A 16,661-nucleotide genomic window follows, 5' to 3' on the forward strand; every position below is an offset into this window, starting at 1 on the left:
TCCAAGCATCAAAGAATGTTTCTGGAGCATCAGTCATGTACCAGGCCATGTGCTGGGGACATAATCATAACCATGACAACCCCAGTGTCTGCCATCGTGAGCTTGTAGTCCAGCAAGAGTGGAGGGGATAAGCCCCAAGGCACTGGGATCCAACCAGAGCTAGAACCCCAGCGCTGTGTGGGGTGATGTTAGGTAAGTGGCTTCACCTCTCAGACCCTCTGTTTCCTCCTCTATAACAACGAGACGATAATCTCCCTGGGGTTGTGTTTTTAGAAATTAAGTAGGTTGTGGCACACTGAGTCTTTGTCATTGTGCCTGGAATGTTCCAGGTACTTAGTAAACAGGAACCTTTATTAATCATCTCTTCCCCAGGGCCAGCAGCTGGATTGGGGAGGGACTAGCCCTTCCTGAACCCTGAAGTCCAACACCCTGACTCCCTCTTAACCTTCCCACTGTCAAAGAGATGTCTGTGAGGTAGCTGGGTTCTGAGGGGGCGGAAGAGATGTACACGTCCCTGATCCTGGGGTAGGAGAAGGATGAGCCATACAGTTTCCTTCTCTGGAGGTGACCCACTCTTCCAGTACTTGCTAAGGGACTTGACATGCTGGTGGGGTGCAGAATGTATTCCTGTGTGTATATGTGTTCATGAATCAGACACTAACCCTGTCTCAAAAAGCTCATAGTTTAGTCAGCATGATACAACGAAATCCCTGTTTCTATTTGCTTCTCTGGTTTTCTTTCCTTCTTTCTTATTTTTTTGAGTCAGGGTCTCTGTCACCCAGGCTGGAGTGCAGTGGCACAATCACTGCTCACTGCAGCCTCACCCTCCAGGGCTCAAGTGATCCTCCCACCTCAGCCTCCCAAGTAGCTGGGATTACAGGCATGTAACACCACGACCAGCTAATTTTTGGTTTTTTTTTTTTTTTTTGAGATGGAGTCTCGCTCTGTCGCCCAGGCTGGAGTGCAGTGGCACGATCTCGGCTCACTGCAACCTCTGCCTCTCAGGTTCACACCATTCTCCTGCCTCAGTCTCCCACGTAGCTGGGACTACAGGTGCCTGCCACCATGCCCAGCTAATTTTTTGTATTTTTAGTAGAGATGGGGTTTCACCGTGTTAGCCAGGATGGTCTCAATCTCCTGACCTCGTGATCCGCCTGCCTCGGCCTCCCAAAGTGCTGGGATTACAGGCATGAGCCACTGCGCCCGGCCTAATTTTTAAACATTTTGTAGAGATGGGGTCTTGCTATATTGCCCAGGCTGGCCTCAATCTCCTGGGCTCAGTGGTCCTCCCACCTTGGTTTCCCAGTGTTGAGATTACAGGCGTAAGCCACCGTACCCGCTGCTTTTGTGGTTTCCTTTGTTCTCTGTCTCTCTCTTTCTCTACTTCTATTCATCTTTTTCTTTTCATCATTACCTTGTATCTCTCTCTTTTAGTCTTCCTGTATTTGTTTTGTTTTGTTTTGTCTTTGAGACAGTCTTGCTCTGTCACCCAGGCTGGAGTGCAGTGGCGTGTTCTTGGCTCACCGCAACCTCCGCCTCTCGGGTTCAAACGACTCTCATGCCTCAGCCTCCTGAGTAGCTGGGACTACAGGTGTGTACCACCACGCCCGGCTAATTTTTGTATCTTTAGTAGAGGTGGGGTTTCACCATGTTGGCCGGGCTGCTCTCAAACTCCTGACCTCAGGTGATCTGCCCACCTCACCCTCCCGAAGTGCTGGAATTACAGGTGAGAGCCACCACACCCGGCCTATTCCTTTATCTTTTAGTAATTCGATACCTGTCTCTGTATTAGTCAGGGTAGGTCAGGATTTTCTGCAGTAACAAACAGTCCGCAAATCTTAGTGACTTAGAACAACAGAGGATTATTTTGCTTTATACTACACATTGGTCATAAGTCAGTGGTGGGTCAGGGGCTCTGCTTCATGCTGTTTTCACTCAGGGGCCCAGGATGAGGGAGCTTCCATTTCTTTTCTTACTACCTCACTCACAGGGGAATAAACGTGGCGAGTCATAAACTGGCTCTTAAGGCTCCTACCTGAAAGTGACACTTATGCTCACAGTTAATTGGCCAAAGCAGGGCCAGGTGTGGTGGCTCACACCTATAATCCCAGCACTTTGGAGACCAAGATGGGAGGATTGCATGAGGCCAGGAGTTCAAGACCAGCCTGGGCAACATAGCAAGATGCCATAAAATAGCCAGGCATGGTGGCACACGCCTGTAGTCCTGGCTACTCAGGAGGCTGGGATGGGAGGATCGCTTGAGTCCAGGAGTTGGAGGTTGCAGTGAGCTATGATGGTGCCATTGTACTGCAGTCTGGCTGACAGAGTGAGACCCGGTCTCTAAAACGAAACAAAACAAACAAAAAACAACAATCCCCAGTTCAGGAGGGCAGGGACGTCCCTGAACTAGTAGCTGGAGCTATGTGGTGAACAACTGTCATGACTGCCACGGTCTCTGTCGCTGTCTCTGTCTCTCTGTCATCACTATGTCATCTGCCTCTCTGTTTCTGTCTCTCTCTGTGGTCCATCTCCATCCATCAACTCCTGCCTCTATAATTTTCCCCAAAAGGTCTGACCTGGTTTAGGGACAGAGATGGGGCTTTCAAGATTTGACACTGGTCCCTACATAATGGCTTATGCCTGTAACCCCAACACTTTGGGAGACTGAGGCAGGTGGATTGCTTGAGATCAGGAGTTCAAGACCAGCTTGGGCAACATGGTGAAACCCCATCTCTACTAAAAATACAAAAATTAGCCAGACATGGTGGCATGCACCTGTAGTCCCAGGTACTTGGAGGGTGAGGCAGGAGGATCACTTGAACCTCGGAGGCAGAGGTTGCAGTGAGCCAACATCATACCACTGCACTCTGGAGTAGGTGACAGAGACCCTGTCTCAATTAAAAACAAAAAAAGATTTGGAACTGTGTATGTGCAGTGGAAGATGTAGGGGTTGTTTGTTAAACCACAACAAAACCTAGCCTATCCTTACTCATAAGATCCTTACTCATAAGAGAAGGACAGAGAGACATAGATACAAAGAAAGTGATGACGGGGGGAAATGGACAAAGAATTTCCTCTATCTTGCTGAGGCCTTTGAGCGATCATGTGATTGCTGAACTAAGTGGGGCTCACTCACCCCAACAAGCCTGGGAACAGTGATCCCAGGAAGCCCCTGGCCCTGGAAAGACTGTAGGTCCCCTTTCGTTCCCTCTCATGGCAGCACCGCTAGCCCCTGCCTTCCCTGGCCTTGGCCCTGACCCCACCCTGCTCTGCTCCCTACAGAGCAAACCCTGGAAGAAGCTGAAGACAGTTCTGAAGTATTCACCCTTTGTGGTCTCCTTCCGAAAACACTACCCTTGGGTCCAGCTTTCCGGACATGCTGGTAAGTGGGGTAGTGGTGGACAAAGCTGGGCAGAGTCTCCTGGGCCAGGGAAACGGATGTTCTCTGTAGTTTAGTTCCCCCACCTAGTGATGGGCTTGGTGACAGTCCCCACCTTATGGGACTGTTATGGGCAGTGCTTAGGCCTGGGCCTGGCCCTTCGTATGTCAGGGCAGAGGGCTATTCCTTGTTATTCTGGTGGAGAGAGGGAACTTCAGACGGACCTGAGCTCAAACCCTAGTCCTGCTCCGTATTCATGGGTGACCTTGGGCAAGTTACTTTCCTTTCCTTTACTGGGCCTCAGCTGCCCCATCTGTTAATGTGGAGATAATCTTACCTCCCTTGCAGGATTAACTGAAGAGTTAAAATCAAAATGTATATAAAGATTGAGGCCAGGCACGGTGGCTTACGTCTGTAATCCTAGCACTTTGGCAGGCCAAAACAGGAGGATCGCTTGAGCCCAGGAGTTTAAGACCAACCTAGGCAATATAGTGAGGCCCCGTTTCAATTTAAAAAAAAAAAGATTGGCTGGGCGCAGTATGTCGTGCCTGTAATCCCAGGCCTTTGGGAGGCCGTGGTGGGTGGATCACCTGAGGTCAGGAGTTTAAGACCAGCCTGGCCAATGTGGTGAAACCTCTTCTCTACTAAAAATACAAAAATTAGCCAGGCATGGTGGCGGGTGCCTGTAATTCCATCTACTCAGGAGGCTGAGGAAGGAGAATCACTTGAACCCGGGAGGCAAAGGTTGCAGTGAGCCGAGATCGCGCCATTGCACTGCAGCCTGGGTGACAAGAGTGAAACTTCGCCTCAAAAAAAAAAAAAAGATTGAGGCACAGGACTTTTATGAATGGAAATGATCACTCCTTGCCTTCTCCCCGTGTTCAGAGCATAGTAGGCCTTCAGTAAGTAGCAGCTGTAACATTTTGCCCCCAGGACCTCGCAAATGCCTCCAGCACATAGTAGCACAATGGTGGCATATAGCGCTCTTTTGGAAGGCTAGGCCATAAATATCTTAGGTTTTGTGGGCCTTATGGTCTCTGTTGCAGCTACTCAGCTCTGCTGTTACAGCAGGAAAGCTGCCATAGACACTATGTAAACATATGAGTGTGTCTGTATTCCAATAAAACTTTATTTGCAAAAACCAGCAGCAGGCTGGACTAGAAAAGAGTGCCCACTGGCAAACGGAGACAGTAAGAGAATTTGTCTGCCTTGTCTTTAGATCTGACCTGGAAATAAGGCAAGGCCCCCTAAGACTGTGTCAACACAAGTTTGCCATCTATATGTGTTCTAGTTACTATTGCTGAGTTTATTAAAAAAACAAAAAACTCAGCGGAGCACAGTGGCTCCTGGCTGTAGTTCTAGCACTTTAAGAGGCTGAGGTGGGAGGATCACTTGAGCCCAGGAGTTTGAGACCAGCCTGGGTGACATAGTGAGACCCTGTCTCTACGAAAAATAAAGAAATTAACTGGGCATGCTGGCATGCACCTGTGGTCTCAGGTATTTGGGAGCTGAGGGTGGGAAGATCACTGAAGTCCAGGAGATTTGGGATGCAGTGAGCCTTGATCGCACCACAGTACTCTAGCCTAGATGACCGAGTGAGACCCTGTCTCACAAATAAATATGCCGGGGGCGGTGGCTCACGCCTGTAATCCCAGCACTTTGGGAGGCCAAGGCGGGCGGATCATGAGGTCAGGAGATCGAGACCATCCTAGCTAACAGGTGAAACCCCGTCTCTACTAAAAATACAAAAAATTAGCCAGGCGTGGTGGCGGGCGCCTGTAATCCCAGCTACTCGGGAGGCTGAGGCAGGAGAATGGCGTGAACCCGGGAGGCAGAGGTTGCAGTGAGCCGAGATAGCACCACTGCACTCCAGCCTGGGTGACAGAGCGAGACTCTGTCTCAAAAATAAATAAATAAATAAAATAAAATAAATACAAAACAAAACCCAAAAACCCCAAGACTTAGTGATGGTTAAAAAAATACTTAGTAGAATAAAACAACCATTTTATTAACCTCACAAGTTTTGGGTCAGCAATTCAGACAGGATGGCAGGGATGGCTTTTCACTGCTCCACAATATCTGGGAACTCAGCTAGGGACACCTGGAGGCTACAAGCTGAAAACTTTTGGAGGTTCATTCACTTACATGCCTGGTGATTGATGCTGGCTATTGGCTGGGGTCTCAGATGGGACTGCCACCTGGAAAGCCTATACGTGTTTCGCCATGTAGCTCCTTGAGCTTCCTCACAGTATGGTGGCCTCAGAGTACTCAGATTTCTAACAAGACAGCTCAGGACTACCTTGAAGGTAAATGTCTCTGCCAACAGAAGTCATGCAGTAGCACTTCTGCCATAAACCCTCCCATATTTAATAGGAGAGCAATCTATTTTTTATTTATTTATTTAATTTTGAGATAGGATCTCACTGTTGCCCGGGCTGGAGTGCAGTGGTGCAATCATAGCTCATTGCAGCCTTGAACTCCTGGCCTTAAAGGATCCTCCTGCCTCAACCTCCCAGAGTGTTGGGATTGTAGGCATCAGCCACTGCACCCAGCTTGGGAGAGCAATTAAGAGTATACTCCTCAATGGGAAAATTCTGTAAGAGCAGGATTAGGAATGGGTCCGAGACCCACTGTGATCAGGAGATACTGTTGTAGCCAACTTTGGAAAATGTAATCCAGGCTGGACATAATCATAGCACTTTGGGAGGCTGAGATGGGAGGATCATTTGAGGCCAGGAGTTCGAGACCAGCCTGGGCATCATAGCAACACTCCCCCAACCTGACATTACACATTTTTTTTTTTTAGATTAGCTGGGCGTGGTGGGGGTGCACACCTGTAGTCCTAGCTACTCTGGTGGTTGAGGTGGGAGGATCACCTGAATCTAGGAGCTTGAGGCTGCAGTGAGCTATGATTGCGCCACTGCATTTCAGCCTGGGTGACAGAGTGAGATCTTCTCAAATAAAAAAAGAAAAAGAAAATATAATCTGAAAATACAGCTTGCCACAAGAAGAAATTAGAATTATTATAATCTATACACTCTGCATTGTCCAGGAAATGCTTGATCTATAAATTAACTTAAATAGGCCCTGGTTGTTAGCACCTTGGGACTCCAGGCAGCAGCAAAAGCAAATCCACTCTGGAGAGTGATGCTCTGGACTTAGATCTCACAGAATTCCCACAGATAATCATATGTGTACAATCAAAAATTATAAAACAAGTGAGGATATCCTGTGCTGGGAACAGGACTTGATTTAAGCAACAGAGAACAGAAATTCGCCCTTTCCTTACCAACCCCTGGGCAAGACTTTTAAGAGTTGCAGGCTGGGTGTGGTGGCTCACGCTTGTAATCCCAGCACTTTGGGAGGCCGAGGCGGGTGGATCATCTGAGGTCAGGAGTTCAAGACCAGCCTGACCAACAAGGTGAAACCCTGTCTCTACTAAAAATACAAAAATTAGCTGGGCTTGGTGGTGTACACCTGTAATCCCAGCTACTCAGGAGGCTGAAGCAGGAGAATTGCTTGAACCCGGGAGGCGGAGGTGGCAGTGAGCCGAGATTGCACCATTGCACTCCAGCCTGGGCAACAGAGTGGAACTCTATCTCAACAAAATAAAATAAAATCTTAAAATCATAAAAAAAAAAAAAAGTTGCAGGGAGAGAAAGCATTGCAGGAGGGTCGGGCAAGATAATGGTGGCCAGGATCTGATGCGAACAGGGAACTGGGGGGAGGTTCTCTTCCTGATCCAATTCCTGATCCTCTCATTTATTCTACCACCTTTAGGGAACTTCCAGGCAGGAGAGGATGGTCGGATTCTGAAACGTTTCTGTCAGTGTGAGCAGCGCAGCCTGGAGCAGCTGATGAAAGACCCACTGCGACCTTTCGTGCCTGCCTACTATGGCATGGTGCTGCAGGATGGCCAGACCTTCAACCAGATGGAAGACCTCCTGGCTGACTTCGAGGGCCCCTCCATTATGGACTGCAAGATGGGCAGCAGGTGGGGCTGGGGCAGCCCTGGGGCAGGGGGTGGGCATTATTAAAAATATTGGCCTGGCCGGGCGCAGTGGCTCACGCCTATAATCCCAGCACTTTGGGAGGCCGAGGCCGGTGGATCACCTGAGGTTGGGAGTTCCAAACCAGCCTGGCCAACGTGGTGAAGCCCTGTCTCTACTAAAAATACAAAAAAATTAGCCAGGCATGGTGGCGCGTGCCTGTAATCCTAGCTACCCAGGAGTTCTGAGGCAGGAGAATTGCTTGAACCTGGGAGATGGAGGTTGCAGTGAGCTGAGATCGAGCCATTGCACTCCAGCCTGGGCAACAAGAGTGAAACCCTGTCTTAGAAAAAAAAAAAAAAGAAAGAAAGAAAATAGCGCCAAGTCCATTTGCAAAGTGGTTGTACCAGTGTACCTTCCCACCACCATGTATGAGTGTTACAGTCATCCCAGATTCTCACCAGTGCTTGGTACTGTCTGTTTTATTAACTTAAACCATTCCGATGGGTTTGGAATAGGATCCCTTTTTTTTCCTCTTTGAGACAGAGTCTTACTCTATCGCCCAGGCTGGAGTGCAATGGCACGATCTCAGCTCACTGCAATCTCCACCTCCTGGGTTCAAGTGATTCTCCTGTGTAAACCAAGTAGCTAGGATTACAAGTGCCCGCCACCACACCTGGCTAATTTTTGTATTATTAGTAGAGATGGTATTTCACCATGTTGGCCAGGCTGGTCTGGAACTCCTGACCTCAGATGATCCACCTACCACGGCCTCCCAGAGTGCTGGGATTACAGGCGTGAGCCACCTCGCCCGGTCTGCAAGAAGTGAACTCTAATTGCTTTCTCAAGCTGGACTCAGTGGCTCTCACCTATAATCCCAACGCTCTGGGAGGCTGTATACACACACACACACACAGACACACACCAGTCTTCAACTCTCCCATTTCATTCTTTTAGTAGTCTTTTGATAAACATATTTTGATAAACAAAATAGTATTTGTATTATTATTATTTTTTTTTGAGGCAGAGTCTCACTCTGTTGCCCCGGCTGAAGTGCAGTAGCATGATCATAGCTCACTGTAGCCTTGAACTCCTGGGCTCAGGCAGTCCTCTCACCTTAGACTCCAGAGTAGCTGGGACTATAGGTGTGTCCCACCGGGCTTGGCTATATTTTATTTTTTATAGAGACATGGTTTCTCTGTACTGCCCAGGCTGGTCTTGAACTCCTGAGCTCAAGTGATCCTCTTTCTTCTGCCCCTTGAGTAGCTGGGACTAGAGGCATATACTATCACACCTGGCTAATTTTCAATTTTTTGTAGAGACAGGCTGTTTAGGAAAAACTCTGAATCCATGCTTTTCCATTCTCACACCACTGCCACAACAATGACAGCACAGAAGACTTCTGTGACCAAGCGTGTAGGTTTTTTAACCCCACATACCAAGCAACGGACACCAGTTGGATGTCCTCCAATTCAATTCTAACACCATCTACCTGGAAATAGTGTCAGACCCCATAGGTTGGGGACTCAGTCCCCAAGACTGCCCGTCAGCTACAGACACCAGTCCTAAGTTCAGGCCTTCGAAACTTCTGACTGGCTCCAAGTTGGAGTTCCCATGTCCTCTTCTTTGGGTTCAAATAATTTGCTGGAGTGGCTGAAATAACTCAGGGGAACACTTACTTACCTTTACTGGTTTAATATAAAGCAGGGGTCCCAAACCCCTGGGCCGCGGACCAGTACCGGTCCAGGGCGAACCCTGTTGTGAACTGTGCCTGCAAGGGATCTAGATTGTATGCTCCTATGAGAATCTAACTGATGCTTGATGACCTAAGGTAGAACAGTTTCATCCAGAAACCATCCCCCTCACAGTCCGTGGGAAAAATTGTCTTCTACAAAACCAGTCCTTGGTTGGGTGCTGCTACAAAGGATACTGCAAAAGATGAAGAGATGTGTAGGGCAAGGTATGGGGGAAGGGGTACGGAGTTGCCATGCCCTCCCTGGGCACACCACGCTCCAGGAACCTCCACAGGGTCAGCTATCTGGAAGCTCCTGAACCCAATCCTTGGGTTTTTTTTTTTTGAGACAGAGTCTCACTCTGTTCCCCAGGCTGGAATGCAGTGGCCTGATCCACCCACCTTGGCCTCCCAAAGTGCTGGGATTACAGGCGTGAGCCACCACGCCCGGCCTAATCCTTGGGTTTTTATGGAGGCTTTAAGACACCAGCATTCCTTCCCCCAGGGTATAGGGTGGGATCCTTTCTGGGGAGGGTCCTAAGACCCACAGTCAGGAAGGTGGGGAAAGATTAGAGTCCTGCTTTGGGGCAGGTGAAAGGAGGGCAGGAGGAGGTCAGAGAGATTCTGGTTTCTTGAGGCCGGCTCCTGAGATCTAACACACCCAAAATCATAACAAAAGATTGTGGCCGGGCGCAGTGGCTCATGCCTGTAATCCCAGCACTTTGGGAGGCCAAGGCAGGCAGATGACTTGAGGCCAGGAGTTCAAGACAAGCCTGGGCAACATGGTGAAACTCTGACTCTACTAAAAAAATACAAAAATGTGCCAGGTGTGGTGGTGTACTCTTGTAATTCCAGCTACTCAGGAGGCTGAGGTGGGAGGATCACTTGAACCCGGGAGGTTCTAGAAGTTGCAGTGAGCCAAGATCACGCCACTGCACTCTAGCCTTGGTGACAGGGCAAGACTCCATCTCAAAAAAAAAAAAAAAAAAAAAGGCTGGGCGTGGTGGCTCATACCACGCCATGGGAGTAAATGGGAGGCAGAGGCAGGCCGATCACGAGGTCAGGAGTTCAAGACGAGCCTGGCCAACATCGTGAAACCCCATCTCTACTAAAAATACAAAAAATTATCCAGGTGTGGTGGCGGGCACCTGTAATCCCAGCTACTCAGGAGGCTGAGGCAGGAGAATCGCTTGAATCTGGGAGGTGGAGGTTGCAGTGAGCCGAGATCACCACCATTCCATTGCACTCTAGCTCGGGCGGGCGTCAAAAAAAAAAAAAAAAAAAAAAAGATTGTAACAAGGGCTATGGGAGTTACCAGCCAGGAACCATAGAAGGAAACCAATATACATTGTAACTAACACCACACAGGGTCTCGCTATGTTGCCAAGGCTGATCTTGAGTTTCTGGGCTCAAGTGAACTTCCTGCCTTGGCCTCCCAAAGTGTTGGGATTACAGACGTGAACACTGCACCTGGCCCTACCTTTAATTTAGTCCAGTTTGTCAGTTTTTTTCATTGTGTTTAAGAAATCTTTTCCTACTCCAAGATCATGCAAATATTATGTTTTCTTCTACAAGCTTTATTGTTTTAGCTTTCACATTTAGACCTACATTCCAGCTAGAATTAATGTTTCTGTGTGTGGGAGGTAGGGATCAGGTTCATTTTTTTCCATATGGATATCCTGTGGACCCAGCACTGTTGATTGAAAAGACTTCCCTTTCCCCACTGAATTGCAGTGCCTTGTCATAAACTGCACAGCTCTACATGTGTATCTTTGTGGACTCTGTTGTATTCTGTGTGTTGATTTGCCCATTCTTGTGCCACACTGGCTTTATGTCTTAATATCAAGAAGGGTAAGCCCTCCAGTTTGTTCTGCATAATTTCCTTTGTCACATCCTCTGTGTGCTCAGGACCTATCTGGAAGAGGAGCTAGTGAAGGCACGGGAACGTCCCCGTCCCCGGAAGGACATGTATGAGAAGATGGTGGCTGTGGACCCTGGGGCCCCTACCCCTGAGGAACATGCCCAGGGTGCGGTCACCAAGCCCCGCTACATGCAGTGGAGGGAAACCATGAGCTCCACCTCTACTCTGGGCTTCCGGATCGAGGGCATCAAGGTGAGGACCAGGAACTGCCTGGCCTGTCCCGGGAAGGCCTATAGCCAGATCCCAGGCAGGGCTTCTTGGGGAAAACCACAAGAGGGTGCAGGAGATGGCGTGGGATGAAAGGCTGGGGCTGGGGAAGCCCAGCCTGTTTCTTACCTCCACACCCATCAGAGCCCATGTTCTGTTTATCCGTCTGCCTGAGCATCTCCTGAGTCCATCTTTTTTCCTCCTCTCCTTTTCCATGGTCATGTCCTAGTCCAGCCCCATCTTCTCCTGCCTCTGTCTCCCTGGGCATCCTGGCCCTGGTCTCGCTGCAGCACAAGAGCTGGAGGGATCCCTTTCCCCCGCTATGGAGAAGGTTTCTCTTTTTCTTTCTTTCATTCCTTTTTCTTTGTCAAATTAAATATAATTGTTTGAATAGGCCAGGCATGGTGGCTCATGCCTGTAATCCCAGCACTTTGGGAGGCCAAGGCAGGAGGATTGCTTGAGGCCAGGAGTAGTTCAGGACTAAGCTGGCCAACATAGGGAGCCTCTGTTTCTAGAAGAAAAAAAAATTGTTTGAATAGCTAGTCACACAGTTCAAAAGTCAAAATAATATTATAAAAGGGTAAATGTGGAGAAATTTCTCTCCCAACACTGCTGCTGTCCTTCCCATTCTGTCCCTCTATCCCTCTACCTGCTCGTGGGGAACCACTTTATCAGTTTCTTGTATTTCTTCCTGTTAGTGCAAGTAAATGGAGTTGTAGATCCGAAATGTTCCTCAGTACGCATACTGATTGGTACTTTGCTATTTTCACTTAATAGTAACACCCTGGAGAGTTTTCCACATCGTTCCATAGAAAGCCTCCTCTTTCTGTTTTTTTTTCCCCCACAGCTATGTAACACTGTTTTTGTGACTGTGCCTGGTCCCCTATAGACAGACACCTGGGTTGTTTCCATTTTTTGCCATTAGCAGGCCTCAAAGAATCACTTTGTATATAAGACATTTTGCAGTTATGCAGATTGAGCTGTAGATTTCCAGAAGCAGGACTCCTGGGTCAAAGATTAAAGGCATGGGAAATTTGATAGAGACAACCAAACATCCGCTATTGGTGTTATGCCACCGTACATCCCACCAGCAATGTATGAGAATGCCTGTTGCAGATCCGACCATGCCATTCTCCTGTTCAAAACCCTTCTGTGGCTCCCTAGTACCTTGAAGCGAAGTTCCACAGCCTGTAGGACCCTCTAGGATCTAGCCTCGTCTCTCTCATTCTTCTCTTTTCTTTTTTTTGAGAAAGAGTCTCGCTTTGTCACCCAGGCTAGAGTGCCATGGCACAGTCTCAACTCACTGCAACCTCCACCTCTTGGGTTCAAGCGATTCTCCCACCTCAGCTTCCTGACTTGATGTGATTACTTGCATGCACTACCATGCCTGGCTAATTGTATTTTTTTTTTTTTTTTTGAGACAGAGTCTTGCTCTGTCGCCCAGGCTAGAGTGCAGTAGTACAGCCTTAGCTCACTGCAAACCTCCGCCTCCCAGGTTCAAGCGATTCTTCTGCCTCAGCCTCCCAAGTAGCTGGGATTACAGGTGCGTGCCACCGCTCCTGGCTAATTTTTGTATTTTTAGTAGAGACAGGGTTTTACCATATTGATTGGCCAGGCTGGTCCTGAACTGACCTTGTGATCCGCCCGCCTCGGCCTCCCAAAGTGCTGGGATTACAGGCGTGAGCCACTGTGCCCGGCCTATTGTTTGTATTTTTAAGAGAGGCGGGGTTTCACTGTATCAACCAGGCTGATCTTGAACTCCTGGCCTCAAGTGATCTGCCTGCCTTAGCCTCCCAAAGTGCAGGGATTATAGGCGTAAGCCACCATGCCCAGCCTCTCATTCCTCTCATTCTTTTTGTGTACCTTCAGGCACAGTGAAGCACTTGCATTTACTTGAAATAGGCTTGCTTTTTCCTGCCACAAGGCCTCTGCACCCCTCTGCCAGGAATGCTCTTCTATTTTTTTTTTTTCTTTTGTTTGAGACAGGGTCTCACTCTGTCGTCGCCCAGGCTGGAGTACAGCGGCACAATCACAGCTCACTGCGGCCTTAATCTCCTAAACTCAACTGATCCCCCCACCTCAGTCTTCTGAGTAGCTGGGACACAGGTGCATGCCACCACACCCTGGTCTCTTCCATCTGTGCCCCCTGGTCTGGTTGATTCTCAGTCATTTTTCTGTCTCCTTTCAAATTTTGCTTCCTCAGGGAAGCCCTCCCTGATTTCTGTTCTACTGATCAGGGTCCCCTCTTCACCTCCTCATAGCTCCTTATACTCTTTCATTATTCTTATCCTCCTTTCTGATCATCTTAATCGGTGTCTGCCCCCTCATCTGACTGTGTCTGTTGTGTTACCCCCTATTGCCAAGTGCCCACATAGCACCTGGCACAGTGTGGCAGATGACTTAGGTGGGTTCTCTGAGCCCTACTCAAACATAACAGATGACATTAGTCTCATTAGTCTCAAATAACTGTATGCCAGGCACTGTGCTGTGCATCCTCCACACCTGGTCTCCTCTAATCCTTACACCAGCCTTAGCAAGTAGACACCAACACAATTCCCATTTTCCAGGTGAGGAAACTGAGGCTGAAATGACTTAAGACCACCCAGCTAGAAAAGAGCAGAGTCACGGCTGGGTGCAGTGGCTCACACCTGTAATCCCAGCACTTTGGGAGGCCGAGGCAGGTGGATCACGAGGTCAGGAGATCAAGACCATCCTGGCTAACACGGTGAAACCCCGTCTCTACTAAAAATACAAAAAAATTAGCTGGGTGTGGTGGCAGGCACCTGTAGTCCCAGCTATCAGGAGGCTGAGGCAGGAGAATGGCATGAACCCGGGGGGCGGAGCTTGCAGTGAGCCCAGATTGCACCACTGCACTCCAGCCTGGGCGACAGAGTGAGACTCGTCTCAAAAAAAAAAGAAAAGAGCAGAGTCACGATTCAAAGCCAGCTCCACCCCGCTCCAAAGCCCACTTTCCTAGATGGGTTCAACCAGGAGGTTCAAGGTTGGAAGGGTGTGGAAGGACTGAGGCTCAGGCATGTGACCTGGGGCTGGGTTGAGCTGGGCTGGGCAGGTAAGCTGGCTTCCTCCTCTGGCAGCAAGTGTGCAGGCAGGTGGGTGGCCCTGGGAAGTTGTTTTTTTTGAGACAGAGTCTTGTTCTGTCACCCAGGCTCGAATGTAGTGGTACAATCAGTGCTCACTGCAACCTCCGCCTCCCGTGTTCAAGCGATTTTCCTGCCTCAGCCTCCCGAGTAGCTGGGATTACAGGCGCCCGCCACCATACTTGGCTAATTTTTTGTATTTTTAGTAGAGACGGGGTTTCACCATATTGGCCAGGCTGGTTGTGAACTCCTGACCTCAAGTGATCCTCCTGCCTTGGCCTCCCAAAGCACTGGGATTACAGGCATGATCCCACACCTGGGACCACAGGTGCATACTACCACACCAGGCTTTTTTTTTTTTTTTTAAAAAATAGAGATGGGGTCTTGCTATGTTGCCCAGGCTGGTCTTGGTCACCGCGCCCAGCCTCCTGGGAGGTATTTGAGGTTGCTGGGTATTGGGCATGGGAAGGAAAAGGCCATGACCCTGCCCCTCCACACCCTGCCCTACAGAAGGCAGATGGGACCTGTAACACCAACTTCAAGAAGACGCAGGCACTGGAGCAGGTGACAAAAGTGCTGGAGGACTTCGTGGATGGAGACCACGTCATCCTGGTGAGTGGGACACCCATGTCCCAGAATGTAGCAGCTTAAGACAGCCACCATTTATTCTTGCTCCAGAGTCAGTGGTCTTCTGCTTTGGGTGGGGCTGGACTGATACTGGCTGGCTTTGCTCAGTCTGAGGTCAGCTGGTGGCTTGGCAAGGCTGGCTGGTCCAGTGTGGCCCCGCTGTCAGCTCTGCTGGTTGGCTCATGACTTGGCCACATGTCTCTCGATAGCAGGATGGCCTGGGCTTGTTCTCACAGTGGAGGCAGGGGGCCAAGAGAACAAGTAAAAATACAAGGCCTCTTGATGCCTGGGCTCAGAATGGCCACCATCATTTCTACTGTTCAGCAAGTCATGTGACCCAGCCTGGATCGAGGGGTTGGGAGACAGACTCCACCTCCGGATGGGAGTGGAAATTCATGGAATCCACCACTCTTCTCCATGCCACATTGATGAATCCAAGCCCTTACTCCTCCGCCCTGTCTTCCCCGTGGCTCCCCTATTCCATCCTGGCTAGAGTCTGCCTGCTCATTTGGGGGAATGGGGTGAGGGCAGAGCTCAAGGTGGTCAAGGCCCCACAAAGTCCCCATGCTGACCAAGGAACCCTCCCTGTCACACAGCAAAAGTACGTGGCACGCCTAGAAGAACTTCGTGAAGCTCTGGAGATCTCCCCCTTCTTCAAGACCCATGAGGTGCGAGCCCTGGCTGCCATGGGTGGATGTATGGGTGTCGGGGTCCAGGTGCATGCAGGGGAAACCATTGATGAGTTACAGGTCAAAGATATAAAAAGGGGCTGGGCGTTGTGGCCCGCACCTGTAATACCAGCACTTTGGGAGGCTGAGGTGGGAGAATTTCTGGAGCCCAGGAGTGCCAAGACCAGCCTGGGCAACATAGCAAGACCCCGTCTCTATTTTAAAAAAAAAAAAAAAAGGCTGGGTGCAGTGGCTCACGCCTGTAATCCCAGCACTTTGGGAAGCCAAGGCGGGCAGATCACCTGATGTCAGGATTTCGAGGCCAGCCTGACCAACATGGAGAAACCCTGTCTCTACTAAAAATACAAAGTTAGCCAGGCGTGGTGGTGCATGCCTGTAATCCCAGCTACTTGAGAGGCTGAGGCAGGAGAATTGCTTGAACCCTGGAGGCGGAGGTTGTGATAAGCCGAGATCATGCCATTGAACTCCAGCCTGGGCAACAAGAGCAAAACTCTGTCTCAAAAATAAATAAATAAAATAAAATAAAAACAAATAAAATAAAAACAGCATCTACTGAGAGCTGACTGTGCCAAGCACTGCGAGGCACCTGATGAGTAGGGGCTGGTACCATTATCCCCATTCTATAGAGAAGGAAACCAGTCATCAGTAGCAGTCCACGAGGCCTGAGAAGTCGTCCTTTCTAAGTGCAGGCATTATCCAATTCTAGTTTTTAAAATTTCTTTTGGTCAGAGTCAGGGTCTCACTCTGTTGCCCAGGCTGGAGTGCAGTGGCGTGATCATAGGTCACTATAGTGTCGATCTCCTGGGCTCAAGTGATCCTCCTGCCTGGGCTGCCTGTCACTGGAACTACAAGTGTGCACTACCATGACCAGCACATTATCCAATTCTTTAGTTTCTACCAGGCTCTCTTCACTCATTCTGGATCCTGAAGGCATTTGAGTTTGCATTCTGGCTTAGCAAAGGCCAGGCACAGTGGCTCATGCCTGTAATTCCAGCACTTTGAGAAGTCGAGGTGGGAGG

General features: G+C 49.3%; 1 protein-coding gene across 1 annotated transcript in view; it reads left to right on the forward strand.

The window, feature by feature from the left end:
* The window catches only part of ITPKC (inositol-trisphosphate 3-kinase C), a 19,879-nt gene continuing 3,218 nt past the window's right edge, over window positions 1-16,661 (forward strand). Inside the window, exons 1-6 of the mRNA XM_063657760.1 lie at window positions 1-192; window positions 3,283-3,382; window positions 7,160-7,373; window positions 11,009-11,213; window positions 14,837-14,938; window positions 15,550-15,621. Of these exons, the coding sequence (XP_063513830.1) occupies window positions 7,237-7,373; window positions 11,009-11,213; window positions 14,837-14,938; window positions 15,550-15,621 (516 nt within the window). The 5' untranslated portion in view covers window positions 1-192; window positions 3,283-3,382; window positions 7,160-7,236. The remainder of the gene's footprint in view (window positions 193-3,282; window positions 3,383-7,159; window positions 7,374-11,008; window positions 11,214-14,836; window positions 14,939-15,549; window positions 15,622-16,661) is intronic.

The sequence above is a fragment of the Pongo pygmaeus genome, chromosome 20, assembly GCF_028885625.2.
Source record: "Pongo pygmaeus isolate AG05252 chromosome 20, NHGRI_mPonPyg2-v2.0_pri, whole genome shotgun sequence".
Lineage (NCBI taxonomy): Eukaryota > Metazoa > Chordata > Mammalia > Primates > Hominidae > Pongo > Pongo pygmaeus.